General features: G+C 37.6%; 1 protein-coding gene across 8 annotated transcripts in view; it reads left to right on the top strand.

Moving 5' to 3' along the window:
• ARHGAP29 (Rho GTPase activating protein 29) overlaps positions 1-17,961 on the top strand; it is an 82,552-nt gene extending 64,591 nt beyond the window's left edge. For 5 of the 8 annotated variants that reach the window (XM_079913554.1, XM_079913549.1, XM_079913548.1 and 2 more), the window contains 10 exons: positions 29-168; positions 449-553; positions 3,001-3,099; positions 4,415-4,554; positions 4,843-5,031; positions 5,301-5,438; positions 9,567-9,799; positions 11,021-11,351; positions 11,484-11,592; positions 14,064-17,961. In XM_079913554.1, coding sequence (XP_079769680.1) covers positions 29-168; positions 449-553; positions 3,001-3,099; positions 4,415-4,554; positions 4,843-5,031; positions 5,301-5,438; positions 9,567-9,799; positions 11,021-11,351; positions 11,484-11,592; positions 14,064-14,947 — 2,368 coding nt within the window. In that variant the 3' untranslated portion in view covers positions 14,948-17,961. The remainder of the gene's footprint in view (positions 1-28; positions 169-448; positions 554-3,000; positions 3,100-4,414; positions 4,555-4,842; positions 5,032-5,300; positions 5,439-9,566; positions 9,800-11,020; positions 11,352-11,483; positions 11,593-14,063) is intronic. The other 3 variants (XM_079913552.1, XM_079913551.1, XM_079913553.1) reach the window with 1 other exon arrangement.
• The last annotated feature ends 1,174 nt before the right edge of the window (positions 17,962-19,135 follow it).

Raw genomic sequence — 19,135 nt, 5'->3', positions numbered from 1 at the left:
TGATGAGTTTTATTTGGGTTTTTCTTAGGAATGTAAATAAACAGTTAACAAATACCCCTCACACTCCTGGATACGGACCTTCCGACTCTTTAGAAGATGTTGTGCGCCTTCCTGACAACTCTAATAAGATTGAAGAGGACAGATGCTCTAACAGTGCAGACATATCAGGTAGTGTTTCACATTAAAGAGAGCACTAATATATGAAAGATCAAATTGTTTAAATGGGATCATTAAATGAATTGCAGCTCTGGAATTTAAAAATCAGGCCTTGAATTGTAACCTTATGAGGTTTTATTCACAGTTGTGAGCACTGTGCTTGTCTTACAGTCAGTTGCTTAACACTGTTAAAGAAGTTTGACTTGTCTCATTTTAAATAATGTCAGTGTTTTGAAACACTTATGAAATTTGTCCGTAGCCAAGTTTGACTTTAAATATTCTTTTCTTAAAGGTCCTTCTTTTATAAGGTCATGGACATTTGGGATGTTTAGTGATTCTGAGAGCACTGGAGGAAGCAGTGAATCTAGATCTCTGGATTCTGAATCTATAAGTCCAGGTACATAAGTATTTAAGTCTAGAGTGAAAATTCAATGACAGATTAAAATTTTCCTTTAGGGGGATATTTTTAACTACTTTCTTTTCCTTTTTTTTAAATTGACGTATGGTTGATTTACAATATTGTGTTAGTTTTAAGTATACAGCAAAGTGATTAGGTTATACATATATTTATGTATATATATACTTTTTTGATTCCTTTCCATTATAGTTTAGTACAAAATACTGAATATAGTTCCCTGTGCTATACAGTAAATCCTTGTTGTTTATAACTATCTTATTTTTATAATAAACTGTCTCATAGAGAGGGGTTTGTACATATATGTGTACAGTTTAAATAAAAATAATAGAACAAACCCTTATATATTCAACACCTAGCCTAAGAAATAAAACATTATTAGTATATTAGAAGGCCTCTATGTATACCTCCTTGATAACCTTGCTCTATCACCCCCCAGATGAGCCATCGTCCTGAATTTTGTTAATCTTTCCCTGGCTATTTTAAATGTTTTAGTACTTATATCTAGTTGAGCTTTGCCCACTTTGGAATAGTATGCAGATGAAATCGTACTATTCTTTTGTGACTTCTTTCATGCATCTTTTTTTGGATCATATTGATATGAGAAGCTGTCTTTATTTTATACTGTATGCTGTATAGTATTCCGTTTTATGAACGTAAATGTGATTATCTGTCTTTTGGATTGTTTTGTAGTTAATCACTATAATGAACTGTACAGTTAACAACAGTTCTTGTGCCTGTGATAACTTCATTTTTTATAAATGTGCTTTAAGGTACTTTGATAGTCTCATGCTCCTTAGAGAGGCAGAATAGATGTTTTGAACTCTCCCTTAGTGGCTTCAAAGAGAATAACTTGCCAGAGGTAATACAGCTAGCAAGAGAAGAAGGTGTCACTTGAACCCTTGAGAGTATTACTTTCGATGTTCTTTCTCCTCTGCTTTTCTGCCAGAGACTTCTCCCAGTCTTGTTCTTCCTGGCTAAGTGTCTTTCTCCTACGATCTTGGCACTGCGGGAGATAAGTTAGGATTTAACCTACCTCAGAGTCCAAGGCTTTTTTTTTTTGCCTGGTGTTCTACATATTACAGAAATTTTATTCATGTAAATAAAGCCCTTGAATTTAAAGTTAGAAATGACTTCCATGCCGTACTGGGGTTTATAGGCAGATTGTCAGCAACTACTTTGAGTCCTACTTTAAAATTATTGCTGTTCAGGGACACTCTGGAGATGCAATCCTAAACATTTAACTGAATATTTGTAATTAGCTTTGTAAAAACAGAGTGGTTCTAGCTATCCCCAGAAATTAAGAGACAGTCTAGAGCCAGCTCTAAATTATTTGGAATCCTGTAAGACTTCATGTGGTAAAGAGAGAAATTTGGAAACTGGTCGCATGATAAATGGGTGAAGACTGAGGGATGCATAGCCTGGGAAAGAGGAAACCTGGGGACGTGACAGCTGTTCTCAGACATTGAAGTGTAAAAGGGTGAGAGTCAGCCTGCTTGTTTGCTCCTTTAGGGAGACATGTGACCAAGAGCTGGGATTTATAGGTGGCAGGTTTCTGCTCAGCAATACAAGGAAGTCATTTTACAGTTAGAATAGTTCGAAAATCAGCATGTGGTCTCATGATTTCTTAGTCATTAGAGGACACATTCAAAACAAAAACTAGATGACCGCCTTTTAAGCATAGTTTGAAGGCAGGGGGAATCTTTTGGGAGAGATGTGGTTTAAATAATTTGTAAAGCCCTTTCTAACTCTTAAGACTGTTAAGGGCTTGAGTTAAGTGTAACCTTCCACTTAGACACAGCCCTGTGTGTAATATCAGCAGGGAGCAAATAAACCTCATTTCATTACCTGGTCAGGCTGCTTCCACCCATGCTTTGAGACACATGGCAGAGTCCTTGGCTGACAGCTTATATCCCATGCTCTGCTCCCTGCCAGGATCATTGGTCCTGGTTCCTGGTCTTCTGTCTTACTGGCAACATAAATGTGATGGTACTGTTGTATTGCTATATTTGTAGATTTTTGTTTATTTTAGAAAGCTTTAGGTTACATTGTAAGTATTTCTTTATCATTTAATTCAACAAGCATTTAATGACAACTTTACCATTGTGCCAGCTATTCTGTCAGACATTAGATATAAGACTTGAATAGAAAATACTCCCTGTCCTTGAGTTTATAATCTCTAGCACTTACTATCAGAAGTTGACAATAAGGTTCATTGGAATGTGTGATCCTCAATTTTAAATTTATTTGGAAAAGTCAGATTTGGCTCATTCCTCTTTTGTTCCCAAGAATATCAGAATCCCCTGTGTCCAAAGTCTGTGAATGGAAGCAAATGTTTACATTGTAGCTAATATAATAGTATGACTTGCGTTATTCAAAAAATGTTGTCACTGCCCATTTCTTAAATTCTACAATGAATTTTCTTTTAGGAGACTTTCACCGAAAACTTCCACGAACTCCATCCAGTGGAACCATGTCTTCTGCAGATGATCTGGATGAAAGAGAGCCACCTTCCCCTTCAGAAGCTGGTATTACACTCACCTGAATCAAGTTTCCATTAAACCAGTTGAATCAGTAGCATTGCATGATATTAGGGAAAAAATAGTATGATTTAAAGAATTCCTTTACTGTGTATTTAAAAAAAAGGCATTATGGTGACTTAAATATATCCCAACAAATTATGTACAAGTATGGGTTGATAATGTATTAATCAAATGTTACAAGTAAAAATATAAGAATAAACAGCAAAACCACTGGAGCCAAAATGTATTAGCATGTTGATAAAATAGGCTAGATATTTTGGTCTTTCATAAATCTAATAGTGACGTAATTGTTCAGAGTGTTGCAATACATGAGAGACATTCTAGTCATGAGAATTTCTATATGAGAAAAGCCTCTTCAAAAGAAATAGTGTAAGAAGCTAGGCGGGAAAAGTAAATACATGTACTTCTTGAGGGCAGGGAAAGTTGTGGATGCTGAAGGGTATAAAAGAGAAGTCACGTTAATGGCTTCATTTGAGACCTCCAGATACCTGTTCTGGTATCATTTTCTTAAATAGTATAAGAACATCTGACCTCTGGTAGGATTTTTTTTTTGGCTGCATTGGGTCTTTGTTGCTGCATGTGGGCTTTCTCTAGTTGCGGCGAGCGGGGTCCACTCCTTGTTGCGGTGCGCAGGCTTCTCACTGCGGTGGCCTCTGTTGCTGCAGAGCATGGGCTGTAGGTGCGTGGGCTTCAGTAGTTGTGGCTTGCAGGCTCTAGAGCGCAGGCTCAGCATCTGTGGCTCACGGGCTCAGCCGCTCCGCGGCATGTGGGATCCTCCCGGACCAGGGCTCGAACCTGTGTCCCGTGCGTTGTCAGGCGGACTCTCAACCACTGCACCACCAGGGAAGCCCTCTGGTAGGATATTGATAGATAACTAGCTAGTATTACTTACAATTTTGTAATGAATTGAGAATAGCTTTATCTTTAATGCAAATAATGCTGACACACTAACCTCATATAGCTAGTTTTATTCCAAGCTTTCAAAGGGTCATTTTCTAAGAATGTAATGCCACCTGTGTAATAAAGGACATGTTAATAACTGTAAATTCGCTGATTCTGGAAACATTATGCCATGCTATTTTAGAAGTATCTTATTGGTCTGATGGTGATTTTTTACTCGTAGCTTAAATGTTTGATATATGTGTGCCTTGTAAGAGATCTATAAGTTGGATGCTTATTTTGTTATTATAGTAAGAGCTTTTTGTAATCTTATTTAAAGATTTTTTTAAATGTAGTATCATACGGTATAATTTTTCTGTAGTCTTACAATTCTTACATACTATTCTACTTCTGTTACAAGGACCCAATTCCCTCGGAACATTTAAGAAAACTTTGATGTCAAAGGCAGCTCTCACTCACAAGTTTCGCAAACTGAGATCCCCCACAAAGTGCAGGGACTGTGAAGGCATTGTGGTATTCCAGGGTGTTGAATGCGAAGAGGTAAGGTCATTCTGGAATTACATTAGCCCTTTTATGCTTTTTGCTTTGAGCAATGCTTTTTGTTATTCATTTTACCGATTAGGATCTTTTGCAAATGTATTTTTAATAAATTGAACCACGGTGTATTTCTGTAATTTTATATTTCATTTTGCTAGTAAATGTATTTCAAACACCACAAGTAATACCTTTTAAACTCATTTTTGTTCTGTTACCACTCTACCTGTAGTTTGTCCAGTTGTGAGTAGTTTTAAGGTGAGTTAACCATTTTAGACTTTCATTTTCTTGTAGTGTCTCCTTGTTTGTCACCGAAAGTGTTTGGAAAATTTAGTCATCATCTGTGGTCATCAGAAACTTCTGGGGAAAATACACTTATTTGGAGCAGAATTCACACAAGTTGCAAAAAAGGAACCAGATGGCATCCCTTTTGTACTCAAAATATGTGCCTCAGAGATTGAAAATAGAGCCTTGTGTCTACAGGTACATTATAACTTTTAAAATTAAAAATTTTTAAATGTAAATGTGATTTGTTCTAATGATAAGGAGACACTAAAGGAGAACAGTGCTCTCAGTTTTTACTAAATAACTGAATTTATTCAGATTTATTTGGAAAATATTACCTCATTTGGTCCTAGTTTTTTCCTAAAATATTTAGAATTGAAGTAGACATTAAGTATATTTAGAGGTCTGCATTTAATCATTTGTACTGAAGCAGAATTTTGCAAAATTTTTTCTCTTTTCTTCTCAAGGGAATTTATCGTGTATGTGGAAACAAAATAAAAACTGAAAAACTGTGTCAAGCATTGGAAAATGGAATGCACTTGGTAGACATTTCAGAATTTAGTTCACATGACATCTGTGATGTCTTGAAATTATACCTTCGACAGGTAAAGTTTTTAGCCTTGAAATTTACCATTAAATAGAGCAAAAATATAATTTGCGGTTTGCTGATGTTTGCCACACATATTTTTTTCATTGACATAGACCATGTTAATATCTTTCCAATTATTAATGTACAGATCAAAGAGTGTATAAAATATATGTACAATTTAAAGACCCATAATAGTAAAAACTCATTTTCCATCACCTAGCTTAAGGAAATAAAATATCACTATACCTTATAGAAGGCCTCTGTTTGCCCCTCCCCAGTTGTAGCCCACAGCTCTACCCAGTGGTCTTTCCTAACCATGTTAATACCTCCCTCTCTTTTCTTAATAGTTTTAATACCTGTTGTGTATTCCTAAACAATATATCATTAAGTTCTAGAAAACTGAGTAGAAAGCATAAATCTGGCTGTTTAAGAAAAGTCCACCATTCACACTGTTATATGAAGAATTCAGCCAATAGAACAGTGTCTGGGTCATAGTTTGGCTTTACTTTCATAGATATTTTAAAATAACTATCATGGGAGGTTACTAGTCAAGGTGTGAATGCATTCAGGGAACATGAAGTTCACCTTAGTTGGGGGGCAGGGCTATCCTATAAACGAGGTACTGTAAATTCAGCAGGAATGTGGTCGGGAGTGGACTTGCTCTATATTTTCTCTTTCTTTGCTCACTCTTGTACCTGCATGCTATAGGAGTAGGTCTGAAGAAAACGCTTCTGTGGGTGAAGTAAGTGGCCATAGTGGCTCAGGCAGCAGTTCCTGGAAGGGTTACAGGAACAACCAGCACATTGTTATGATAAGCCAAGTACAAAAGATCTGGGACAAGCCCAGCTGCATTCTGTCCTTGGGTGAAGCTCTCTGTCCTTGGGTGAAAGTGAAGAGACAGTTACGGAGAGCATAGTGACGATGGTCCTCATTGTGTCCATCTCAGGAGCTTTGTTCTTCATCTGGGTCCTTTTTAATATGGTGAAGAGCTGTCATCCTGGGATCTCTCTTCTCTACCCAATTCTGTGAGGGAACACCTGTCTTCTGTGTCATGTCTTCCTGTTTTTTATTTATTGTCCTGTTTTGGTTATGCCCATCTTTGAGCAAGGTGGAATAAGAGTAAATATTTGAAACTGTTTGATCTGTAAATGTATTTATTCTGCTTTCTTGAATGGGGATACTGTGAAAGTTTATGGTATTGTAGGCTGAAAATTATTTTTCTTCAGAAATTTGAAGGTGTTTTTTTATTCTCTTTGAAGCCTGAAATCCTTCTCATTCCTGATTCTTTTTATGTGGCCTATTGTTTTCTCTCTGAAAGCTTGTAGAATCTTCTTTTTCTCTCCATTATCCTAAAATTTCACAGTGTATGCCTTGATGTGGGTGTATTTTCATCCATGGTTTCAGGCACTCCACAAGCTCTGTCATTCTGCTTACTTGTCCTTTAGTTTTTGGAACTTTAATTTTCTTGCTTATTTCCTCCTCTCTATTTTCTATTTTCTTTCTAGAACTTATATTTAGATACTTAACAACCACAGTGGTTCTCTAGTTTCCTTCCCTTTTCCCTAATTTCATTTGTTTTTGTTTTCTTTTAACACCTTCTAAGAAACTTCCTCAGCTTTTTCTTCCATTCCTACTGTAAACTATTTTAATAATTTCTGAGATCGTCTTTTAATTTCCAAGAATTCTGGTTTTCTGTCCCTTTTATAGCATTCTTTTTTAAATTGAATGCAGCATCTCTTCTACCTGAACTCTTCGTAGCTTTTTTTAAAGAGGATTCTTACCTCTGCTTAGCTTCTAGCCCCATCCAATAGAAATATAATGTGAGCCCTATATATAATATTAAATTATCTAGTAGCCACATAAAAAGAAACAGGTGAAGTTAATTTTAATATTTTATTCAACATATTGAAAATATTATCTGAACATCTAATCAGTGTTCTTAAATTATTAATGAAGCATTTACCTTTTCGGCCCTGACTCTGGGAAGTATGGCATATACTTTTCATCTAGAGCACACGTCAGTTTGGAGCAGCCACCTTGCCGCTGCTCAGTAGCCGTATGTGGATAGTGGCCACGATATTGACAGCACAGTTGTAGACCTTCAAGTTGGTTTTTTTCCTACTTATTTTGACTCTGTCTTCCATAGTTGTCTCCTTAAAATTAAAGCTTTGGGAACTGAAATCTATCCAGAAGCTCTTGAATACATGAAGGCTTTGAAGATTTTGAGCCTTACTGTAGTGTTATCTAGGAGAGCTGTTTGGGAAGTACCTGAGGTCTGTATCTCTAGTTCTCTGCTCTTGGGCTGGTCTGATACCCCAGAGAAAGGTCTTTCCCTGCCTACAGGTATGGTTCCAGAACTCTGGGAGCCGTGTTAGGTCAGAAGCTCCAGGATCTCTGCATTCAGCAGGCACACAGTCATTAAATCCTTATTTTAAGATAGTTGCCCACCTGTTCCTTGTGCTTGGCATTGCCCGTCCAGAGACCCTCTGTTTCACACTGCCCAGAGAAGAAATCCCCAGACTTCTGAGGTTGCTCAGGAGCATGGAGTGGAGACAAGGGTCTAGAAATCTAATGCTGTTCAGATAGCTCACCCTTCCCCGAGATCAGAGGACCTAGTCTGACAATCCCTGAGTCTCCTTAGGATCCGCTAAATCATATTGGTTCTCAGTTTGGAATTTCAGCTTTCTCAGGAGTGCTACGTCAGCACTTGTTCACCTCCTCTTCAGCCTGTGAAATGTTACTTTTGTCCCCATTCCTGTTCTTCCAGTCCTGTAGGCTTAACTGTATTTCAGTGGGGTGGTAGGAGGGAAAGAAATTAGGTACAAATGTTGGATGTGCCACATTAGCCCAGGAAACTATTGATATCTCTTCAATCACATTTTATAGGATTCTCAACTGAGAAGTGGAAACAGTGTCTTTGAATGACTTTTAATCTCATAATGAATCATCCTTTATTTCTTTTATTCAGTGGAGGAGAGGAAATAAATGGGGTCCAATACTGTCAGCTCTCATTTTATCCTAGAAATACTATGGGACCAAAGCTTTAGTGTGGGAAGCCATGCTCAATTCTTACAGTGTTAAGAGAGTAGCCTTTATTTACTCATTACCATGTGGGAAATCTGAAGCTCCAAGAGTGACCAAGATGGTAGAGGTAGAAATTAATCTCAAGGCTTCCCCTCTCTGGGAACAGAAGGGGAAACTGGAGAAGTGGTGCCTACCTCACCACAGATGTTGTAGGACATCAGCTAGCCAGAGAGATGCTGTATTTTCCATCGCTGAGCAGTGGAATCATTGAAATCAGTTATGCCAGTAGACAGATCAAGGTGGTATGCCCATTGACAGTTTGAGAGAGGAACTTTTTTTGACCTACTTATGGCAATTCAAGTTGTATTTAAAAATTGGATGACAAAATGTTGACAGTTTCTTTCTCGTAAGTCATATCGTCTTTTGCTAATCTTCCATCTGGCCCGAGTAAAACACAAGCACCCTGTAGCTTTTTGTTCTCTCTCTCCCCCATACCAACAGAAAATAAGCTTTTTCTAATTAATTTGACTTATGTTGTATATTATCCTGGGTTTGTTTTAATAAAATAGTTGAAGATCATGCTAACTTGGGGGCAGTCATGAATGTAATTGGTATAGCATATCTATCAGAGTTTTAAGATCATATCATGTGGCTTTAGGTTTAGAGTTTTACTGATTACCAGTTAAGTCATTTTTAATATAGATATAATGTATGGTGATATCGGATTTCCTTTATAGATCACATCTAGCAAACATATGTACATTTCTTTTTTTTCTTGTTCTTGGGTGTAATTTTTTTTCTTCTAGTTGTATTGAGATATAATTGACATGCAGCACTGTGTAAGTTTAAGGTGTGCAGCACAACGATTTGACTTACATACATCATGAAATGATTATCACAGTAAGTTTAGTGAACATCCATCATCTCATACAGATACAAAATTAAAGAAATAGAAAAATATTTTCCCTTGTGATGAGACATGTACATTTCTAAATGTCATTGACCTTAAGTCTTGTTACTCTAAAAAGAACATGCTAAACCACTCAGTAGCTATTCAGTAGGTTATTAACAGGGAAAAAATGGGCAGAATGATATTTCTAATGTAATTTTATTTCTTTAGCTACCAGAACCATTTATTTTATTCCGATTGTACAAGGAATTTATAGACCTTGCAATAGAGATCCAACATGTAAATGAAGAACAAGAGATGAAAAAGGATAATCCTGAGGACAAAAAATGTCCAAGTACGTGCATAGAAATAAACCGAATTCTTCTAAAAAGCAAGGATCTTCTAAGACAATTGCCAGCATCAAATTTTAACAGCCTTCATTACCTCATAGTTCATCTTAAGCGGTAAGAATTTGAATAAGACAGACATTGATTAGTGGGTGGATAATTGATCAGTTTTTCGGGTTTTATGGGTTTTTTAAAAATTGTGGTAAAATACACATAACATATAAATTTACCATTTTAGCCATTTTTAAGTGTACAGTTCAGTAGTATGAAGTACATTCACACTCTTGTGGTATTGTTTTTACATTGAATGTTTCATTTCTAATATGTGTTAGGGAAAGAGAGACATTGAATATGTGTTCGTGCAGCCAACATCTTTCCCTCAGATGCCACTTATATGCCAGGCTCTGGCTGGGGAAATTAGGATGCAAATATAAGGTTTCTGTCATCTGTTGTGCTTGTCAGCTTGAGGGGCAGACCCACACACAAGTGCAGCACAGCGTCATTCTTGTTCTGACGGAACTTTGCTCAACATGAGTGGAAGATGGGGGAGAGGGGGTCATGAATCAGAGAAGGTAACCCTGAGCCAGACTTGAAGAACTGAGTAATGGTTTGGTGACAGAGAATGTACAAAAGAGCATTCCAGGCAGAGGGTAATAGACATAGAGACACAAGAGATCATTTTGCTTTTGAGGACATTTAAGTAATTTGGTTAGGCCAGGATATAGCAGGCGTAGCACAAAGTGAGCTGGAGGAGTCCTGGTAAAGTCACACATACCTGGCAGATGAGTCGACTGTCTTCTTTCTGTACTCACTAAAGAATTTTTAGCCGGGAATTTAACATGCTCAGGTTTGCCTATTAGATCTTTATGGCAGCAATATGGAGAATAGGTTGGAGGGGAGGTATTTATTTACTTCAGTTCGGATCTCTTTGAATAGCCAGAGAAATAAAAGGTGATGAGAGCTTGAGGTAAGGTCAGAGCAGTGGGATTGGCAATAAAGCAGAGAGATCTTTAGGCTCAGCTAGGCTTGAAGACTAGCAGTGAGATAGAAAGTTTCCAGCATATGGACCTGGGAGGATGTAATATATATTTACTAAGGTGGGAGCAGCTTTTAGGGGTATGTTTTAATTTCTGCTGTTAAAACTGTACTGGTTCCTTCTACTTACTTATATTTAATCCTAATACTGTGAAACCCAACTTGGTGTGTGGTCAGTATTTAAGCAAATAAATAGATCCTTTCCCTAGACTTCTGCAGCCCATTTTTTCCTCCACCCTTCCCAGCCCATAGTAAACGACTGTCAAGGAAATCTAATACAGCCTTTTGTGTTCTGCATCACAGAGTCGTAGATCATGCAGAAGAAAACAAAATGAACTCCAGAAACTTGGGGGTGATATTTGGACCAAGTCTCATTAGGCCAAGACCCACAGCTGCTCCTATCACCATCTCCTCTCTTGCTGACTATTCAAATCAAGCGAGGTTGGTGGAGTTCCTCATTACCTACTCACAGAAGATCTTCGATGGGTCCCTACAGCCACAAGATATAGCTGTGTGTAGTGCAGGTGGTGGTACACCTCAGGTTGACCAAGGCTATCTTCCGAAGCCTCTGTTATCACCAGAAGAAAGAGATCCAGAACATTCTACGAAGTCACTGTTTTTCTCTTCAAAGGAAGTGAGTTTTGCTCTTATGGAATTGTGTTGGAACTTTGTAATGTTCACGTTATTAATAAGTTAAGAATCTTTGAACTGTTTATTTTGAGGTGTGTTTTGCTTCTTCAAGTTTAAAAATTTTCTTCATCCACAGGATATCCATACTGCAGATAGTGAAAGCAAAAGTTTTGAATCCACTGCATCATTTGAGGAATCAGAACGGAAGCAAAATGCATTCGAAAAATGTGATGCATGTCTCATTGGTGAGTGGCCATGTAAAATGCATATTTGCTGACTTAAAACTGTCCCAATAAACCATGATTAAAAGCCAAGGTGAGTGGCGTTAAGAGAAGTCAGAGAAAGAAGCTTCGTTAGTAAATGCATCTTTGCCAGCCATTAAGAAAGTTGCCTTCATTCTTTACAATAACCCTTCTTATAAAAAGACTTGGAGTTCGAAGGTGTGTTTTGTGTTCTGAAAAATTTTTTTATTTTTATTTTTGCCATTAATTAAAGTCAAGGCAGAATCTGGTAAGCAGTATGATGATTCGTTAGCATCTTCTATTACTATAGATCATTGTATTGATCTTATTACTCATAAGGTGTCAACTAGACTCCTAAAATTCAAAAAATTTAGACTCAAAAAACCTCTAAAATGTTTTTCAAATGCCTTTTCCTGTTGCCTGCCTGTAACACATTAAGCACACTTCTGTGTATATCTTTTTAATTTCCTTGACTGTAATCATTTTATTCACTGTATGGTAATTTTAGTTTCAGTGATAGCTACCAAGCTATTCATTTGTGGAAAGGCTTCCACTTGTTACTATAATTCTGTACATCACTAGAGCTAACTTGCAGTTTTTTTAAGTGCAGCCATATATTTTAAATTTGAGTGTAATGAAGTATTAGTGATCACAGCCTGACAGGTCTAAAAAGTAAGGGAGCTGACATTCACTAAGTACCTGCCTGCTCTGTGCTAAGCACTGTGCTTATTGTTTGATTCCATTTATCAACAATTCTGTGCTATAAATAGGTAGTAATAGCCCCGTTCAACCCATAGCCTAATAGTCTGAGAGAGGTTAAATAATGTCAGAGGTCATGCCCCTAATAAATTGTTCAGTATTTGGACCTATGTCTGTGATTATTTCACTATTCCATGAGCTAGGGCTCCCAATTAGGAATAGTAATAAAAATAAATGTCATTTTTCAAGGGCTAACTGTATACCAGATAAATAAGCACTTTTCATGGTTAGCTCTTTTAGGCCACATATAATCATAGATAAAATTATGATTCCTTTTGACAGATGAAGACACTGAGGGGCAGTGAGATTGCCTTGCCTAGTGCAGAAGGGGTAGAGTTGAGTTAAACCTGGCAGGTGGGGTTCAGAGTCTGCACTCTTACCCATTACACTCAAGTTTTTTCCCTTAGAACTTAAGAATGCACTTTGGGGCTTCCCTGATGGCACAGTGGTTGAGAATCTGCCTGCTAATGCAGGGGACACGGGTTCGAGCCCTGGTCTGGGAAGATCCCACATGCCGCGGAGCAATTAGGCCTGTGAGCCACAACTACTGAGCCTGCGCGTCTGGAGCCTGTGCTCCGCAAAAACAGAGGCTGCGATAGTGAGAGGCCCACCCACCGCAATGAAGAGTGGCCCCCACTTGCCACAACTAGAGAAAGCCCTCACACAGAAACAAAGACCCAACACAACAAAAATAAATTAATTAATAAACTCCTACCCCCAACATCTTCTTTAAAAAAAAAGAATGCACTTTGGTGCCTACAGCCTGACCACAGTGTGTCAGGTCCCTTAGGGTGTTTTATACACGTGGGGAAGCACCTGGGAAATCAGAACAAGAGAGCACTGTCCTGGAAGCCCAGAGAAGAGAGGTCCACAGTCTCAGGTAAGGAGAAAGGTCAGATGAGGTAAGGACTGTCAAGTCATTCTGATGGGTTGCTGTTTGCAGACCGCTGCCCAAAAGAGGAGCATGAGCAGAAGGCCAGAACTTACCAGAAATGGGACTATTTTAGGGGAGATGCTACAAAAAAGGATAGGGTCTGAAGGAGTTCAGGGTCCCAGTTTGAGAAAACATGGGTCCAGACTTGATAGGAAAGAGAAGAAAGTACGTCTGGGAGTAAACAGCAAATAAAGAGAATGGCAATTTTTACTTAAAATAAAACTATTCAACCTTAATCAGACAGGATGAATATGATAGTCCATTTATCAGTTGATAAGATGAGGGCATCGAAGGCATTTAATATGATATGCTCTCACTGTGGGTTGAATGTAACTGAAAAGCAGGTTGAGTTGGCAAAAGCCTTAGGATTCAGGGCATACTTACATTTGGTTGGCATGTACATTGGTGTAACTTTTCTGAGGGTAACACACCAATATCTGCCTGTTGAAATCGTGACAACCCTTTCAGCCAGCAAATACTTGTTCATACACAGCACATAAGAGAAGCTACATCAGCAAGTGTGGTTTTTTTTCACTAACCTGCAGTGAATTTTGTAGCTTTTTATTATATTGATTTAAATAAATGTGGAATTCTAACATTTTAATTCAAAGTGTACCTTTAATATTTTATGAGTATTTTACTCCTCTGCCTAGAGAATAACTTGGAAAAAATATATGAAGACCCTTGTTTTGAGAGGGTGTTCATCTATAACTCATTTGGACTCTCTTGTTAACTACGTGCCATAAAGTTTGATTTTTAAATGAATCTTTTCCTTTTTCAGACAACAAAGTGCGTTTGCTTGTAGACCAAGAGCTTGAATCAGCATCACAAAAGATGGAAGATGTTTGTAAAACCTCCAAGCTGCCTACTCTGAAGTCCGATAGGGAAATAAATGGTGTCGAGAGGCATACTCCAAGGACCAAGATTAGACCTGTAAGTTTGCCTGTAGACAGACTACTACTTCTTGCAAGCTCTCCTAATGAGAGAACTGGCAGAAATATGGGGAATGTAAATTCAGACAAGTTTTGCAAGAATCCTACCTTTGAAGGAGTTAATAGAAAAGACACCCCAACTATTGTTTGTTCCAAATTTGATGGCTTTGATCAGCAACCTCTACAGAAAACTCGGGAGAAACGGTATGAACAAAATGACCTGACTGCAAAGACTGCAGTGATTGTGCCCAGTGCATTCCAGGAAAGAGAAATGTCAGTGAGCATCAGGAGTGGTGGGGACCACCCAGTCAGCACCACCAGTAAGCCATACACAGAACCCATCAGGTCAGCCAGACAGGTGTCAGAGAGACGGTCTTCTGACTCCTGCCCTCCTGCTCCTGTCATAGCACCCAGAACACTGCAGCCCCAGCACTGGACCACGTTTTATAAACCACCTGCTCCTGCTGCTAGTGGGAGAGGGGATGAGGAGAAATCTGTGACATCCTCCGCAGCTGTGCCCCCTTGCACAACTCACGCTCCCCAGGAGCACGCGCTGAAATCAGTTCCAGGTTCTGAAAATGCATCAGCTGGTCCCGTGCAGCCGGTTAGCAAGCCTAAAGAGAAGGCTGAAGAGCGTGACTTACCTGGTGTACATCCAGCATGTCAGAGACCGAGGCTAAAACGAATGCAGCAGTTTGAAGACCTTGAAGATGAAATCCCACAGTTTGTGTAGGGTTGTCAGAATTCAGTTTTTCTGTTTTTGTTCTGTTGTTTTGTGGTGGTGTATTTGTTTTCTGGAAGAAATTTTTGACAGGGCCTCTCTTGTATAGGATTGCCAAATCATGGGTTTTGTTTTTTGTCCTTGTGTTGTGTTATCCTGTATTGGTTATATTGAATGACAGAATGTTTTGATAGGGCCCCATCTGTGCCTCACTGGAATTATATGTATTTTTGAAGTTGTGAATAAATAGATGGACTCATGTTTTTTAAAGTTCAGTTGATTCCCCATAATATGGTCCATTTAAGTGCATCCCTAATATATGATATAGCTCTCAACTAATAGGTGCAATTGAGGAAATCAGCTTTATTTTTTTGACGTGAAACTACATGCTTATTTATAAAAGGAATGTTTCTGAGTGCAAGTGCCTGAAAGATCTTTGTTTGGTATGATTGTTTTTTCACACAATTTTATAGTGTATCTTTGACCATTTGTGCTTTTATGGTATGTGTGTAACCTTGTATTTTTCAATTGGCGAGTCACTTAACTTTTTCATATTTGCGTAATGGCCAAAAGGCTTGCAAATCTGTATTTAATTGCATTTTAATTAATTGCCAGATTTTACACGTGAGAGGCAGTTGAATTGTACAAAGAAAATGCACTTAAACATGTTTCCAAATTGTATAGTTCAGTCATGTCTTATTTGGTTTTAGCTATTATACATTTAGTAATTTTCACTTCTCGGCTTTGTTCTGCATAAACTTTTGTTGTTCAACAGCTCTGAACCTTTTGGTATTTTATATAATAGTCCAAAACAGTGTTTTAAAATTCAGTGCCTTTCCTTTTAATATTGTCTGGGATTTTCTTTAAAAAAAAACCCTTTCTTTTGTATGAAGTGTTTTCACTTATGAATAATTTTATGTACTTTTTCTACCTGAGTTTATAACCATTGACAATGTATGTTTCATCTGAATCATACAAAGATTTATTTAAGTTGATTCTAAGTATAATTCAATAAGCCTCATTGTTTGGAATTTGAGAGGAGGTATAGATGATTGGATATATTTCATTTATAAAATTCCCAGTTTTTGGAACTAGTATAGTTCTGTTATTTTCTTGGTTTTGTCGTTTTGCGTAAAATAGGATATAAAAGGGACAAAAAAATAAAATAGCCTCTTTTTATATGTGTGAATTATATTTGTAACAAATGCTTTTGTATGACCATGTTATACTTGATAAAAAATATATACATTAACCTGTTAAATTATTTCAAGTTCTTGTGGTTTCTCTGAAATTGTTGCCTCTTAGGGTGTGAGACTTTAAGGTTTATTAACCATTGGCTTAGTGGTCAGCACTTGGGGCTCATATGTCCCTTGACTACAACATGGAATTCATTTTATGGGAAGTTGTTCTATAGTTCTATATGACATTAAGGACTAGGAAGAAAGAATAACCCAAATCTTTTTGTACTGGAGCCTTGTTTGTAGTCCTCATTGTAAAAAATATAAAAGAATTGTATTGGTATGAAAACCTAAAAAGAAAATAAGAGCCAACATTGATTGAGCCCCTTCTGCGTGCCATGAACTCTGCTAAGTTCCACATAAATTATTTCAAGTTTACAGCATCCTATAATGGGTAGGTAAGTACTTTATTATTCTTGTGTTATGGATAAGGAAACTGACGCTTAGTTAAATAATGTGCTGTAGGTTCCAGAGGTGTAACAGTTGGAGTCAAAAACACAGGGCTGCCAGATTCTGATGGTTGACCATAATGTTTCTTTGGGTTTTAAGTAAAAATAAAAGACATATTTTTCATTTTCACCAAGAACTTTATTCAACATGTATTCACTGTTTTGTTCCACTACCTTCTTCCATTTTTTAGGCAACTTCATAATTACATCTTCCCAAAACTTTTTATCTTTTGAGCAAAGAACTGTTCCAGGTGTCTTTTACAGTCTTCCAGGGAATTGAAATGTTTTTCCATTAAGAGAATTTTGTAAAGACCAAAATAAATGGAAATCCAAAGGTGCAGTGTCTGGTGAATAAGGCAGATGAATGAGAACTTCCCAGCCAAGCTGTAACAGTTTTTGCCTGGTCATCATAGAAACATGCAGTCTTATGTTATCCTGATGAAAGATAATGTGTTTTCTGTTGCCTAATTCCAGATGCTTTTCGTCGAGTGCTGCTTTCAGTTGGTCTAACTGGGAGCAGTACCTGTTGGAATTAATCATTTGCTTTTCCAGAAGGAGCTCATAATAGAGGACTCCCTTCCAATCCCACCATATACACAACATCACCTTCTTTGGATGAAGACCGGCCTTTGGTGTGGTTGGTGGTGGTTCATTTCACTTGCCCCACGATCTCTTCCATTCCACACTGTTGTACAGTATCCACTTTTCATCTCCCGTCACAATTTGTTTTAAAAATTGAATGTTTTCATTATGTTGCAGTAGAGAATCCCATGCAGAAATATGGTCAAGAAGGTTTTTTCACTTATGTGGAACCCAAGATCAAAGCGATTAACATAGCCAAGCTGGTGCAAATGATTTTCAGCGCTTGATTAGGGTATTTTGAGTATGTAGGCTATCTCCCACATGGTATAATGTTGATTGTTCTCAATTAATGTCTCGATTTGATCACTATCGAACTTCAGCTGGTCTACCGGACCATGGAGCATCGTCCAGCGAGAAATCTCCAACACAAAACTTCACAAACCACTTCTGACACATTCAGTCAGTCACAGCACCTTTTCATACACTGCACAAATTTTTTTTTTGCGTTTCAGTTGCGTTTTTACCTTTCTTGAAATAATAAAGCATAATATGCCAAAAATGTTGCTTATTTCTTCCATCTTCAATATTAAAATTATACAAAAATTCACCAATTTTGATAAGTTTTTTTTTAATGTACACTGATATGACAGCTGTCACAATACAATCTAACAAAATTGTTTTGCATATAGTTAAAGACAACTAAGTGCTTCTAGAGCCATGTTACGGAAAAAAACAAACAAAATTTTTGGCCAACTCAATAATATCAGGTGTTTAACAATAGAAAATGCACCTTTAAAATTTTTTTATTGTGGTAAAATATGCGTAACATAGAATTTACCATTTTACTAAGTTTTAAGTGTACAGTTCGGTGGCATTAAGTACATTCACGTTGTTCTGCAACCATGACCACTATCCATGTCCAGAACTTTCTCATCATTTCATACTGAAACTTAGAAGATGTATTTTTTTAATTTTTATACTTTTTATTGCATAATTTCCTCATAATGTACATAGTTTTATGTTTGTTTTTAAAAATTTCCCCATAGCATATAAACCCCCAAATTCACATCTCAACACTAAGTTATCATCTTTATTTTTCTCGTGCGGACAAAGCAAAAATAAGAGTAGGGCACACCACGGGATAAAGTCCTCAGGATCTCGCTCAGCCTAATCCCAATGGCAACTACTAGGAAAACACATCAAGGCTTTCAAGTCCTTCATCTTCTTTCTAAGGAGCATAAAGCAGAGACATAACACACTGACTCTGGAGAAGTAATGTCGTGAGTGAGCTGTTGCTTCTGCCACGCTTGTGTAAGGAGCAGATTGGTCACTGACCTGGGTGTGGAATACCAGCTGGTAACCTTTCACCCAGTAGGAAATGTACTTTTAAACTTTTAATTTTCTTTTAATCTACTGAGACAACCCAAAGAGTGTATCATAATCAAGTGAGCTCTCTGTTTCCCCTCACTTTTAAACCTCACAAGTGAGGACTCCACTTCCGGCTCCTTTTTGCCTTTAGGGCTCTCTGGCATCTTGTCCAGCTAAAGCTGTTAGTCTGTAGATGCTTTCTGGTTTCCTGGGACATTAAGCAAGTATCTCTTGAGATGTTGCTTTTTCCAGAGTACCCACACGTGCCCTGTGCCCTGCTACCCAGTAATGTGGTAGCAGTCCATTCTTCAGGAAGTTGTTTTATTTCACATGGAAAGAATGTGAGCCAAGGAAAAGGGCAAAAGTCGGGAGTCCTTGCAGAGCTGCCAGACCACCAGAAAGCTTGTGGAAAGCATATTGTTCAGGTTTCCAAGAAGTCATTTGTGAAGGCTTGATCATAACTTCCCTAGATAGGCTTGTTTTACATGCTGAGAACTTAATTAGAATTTATGAGTATTTAAAATTACTTTGAGTGCATCTTAGGCAATGTATTTCTTTTGATA

The sequence above is a fragment of the Stenella coeruleoalba genome (genome assembly GCF_951394435.1).
Source record: "Stenella coeruleoalba genome assembly, chromosome: 1".
Taxonomy (NCBI): Eukaryota; Metazoa; Chordata; class Mammalia; order Artiodactyla; family Delphinidae; genus Stenella; species Stenella coeruleoalba.
Note: the sequence above shows the minus strand (reverse complement) of the source record. Positions and strands in the feature narration are given on the sequence as shown.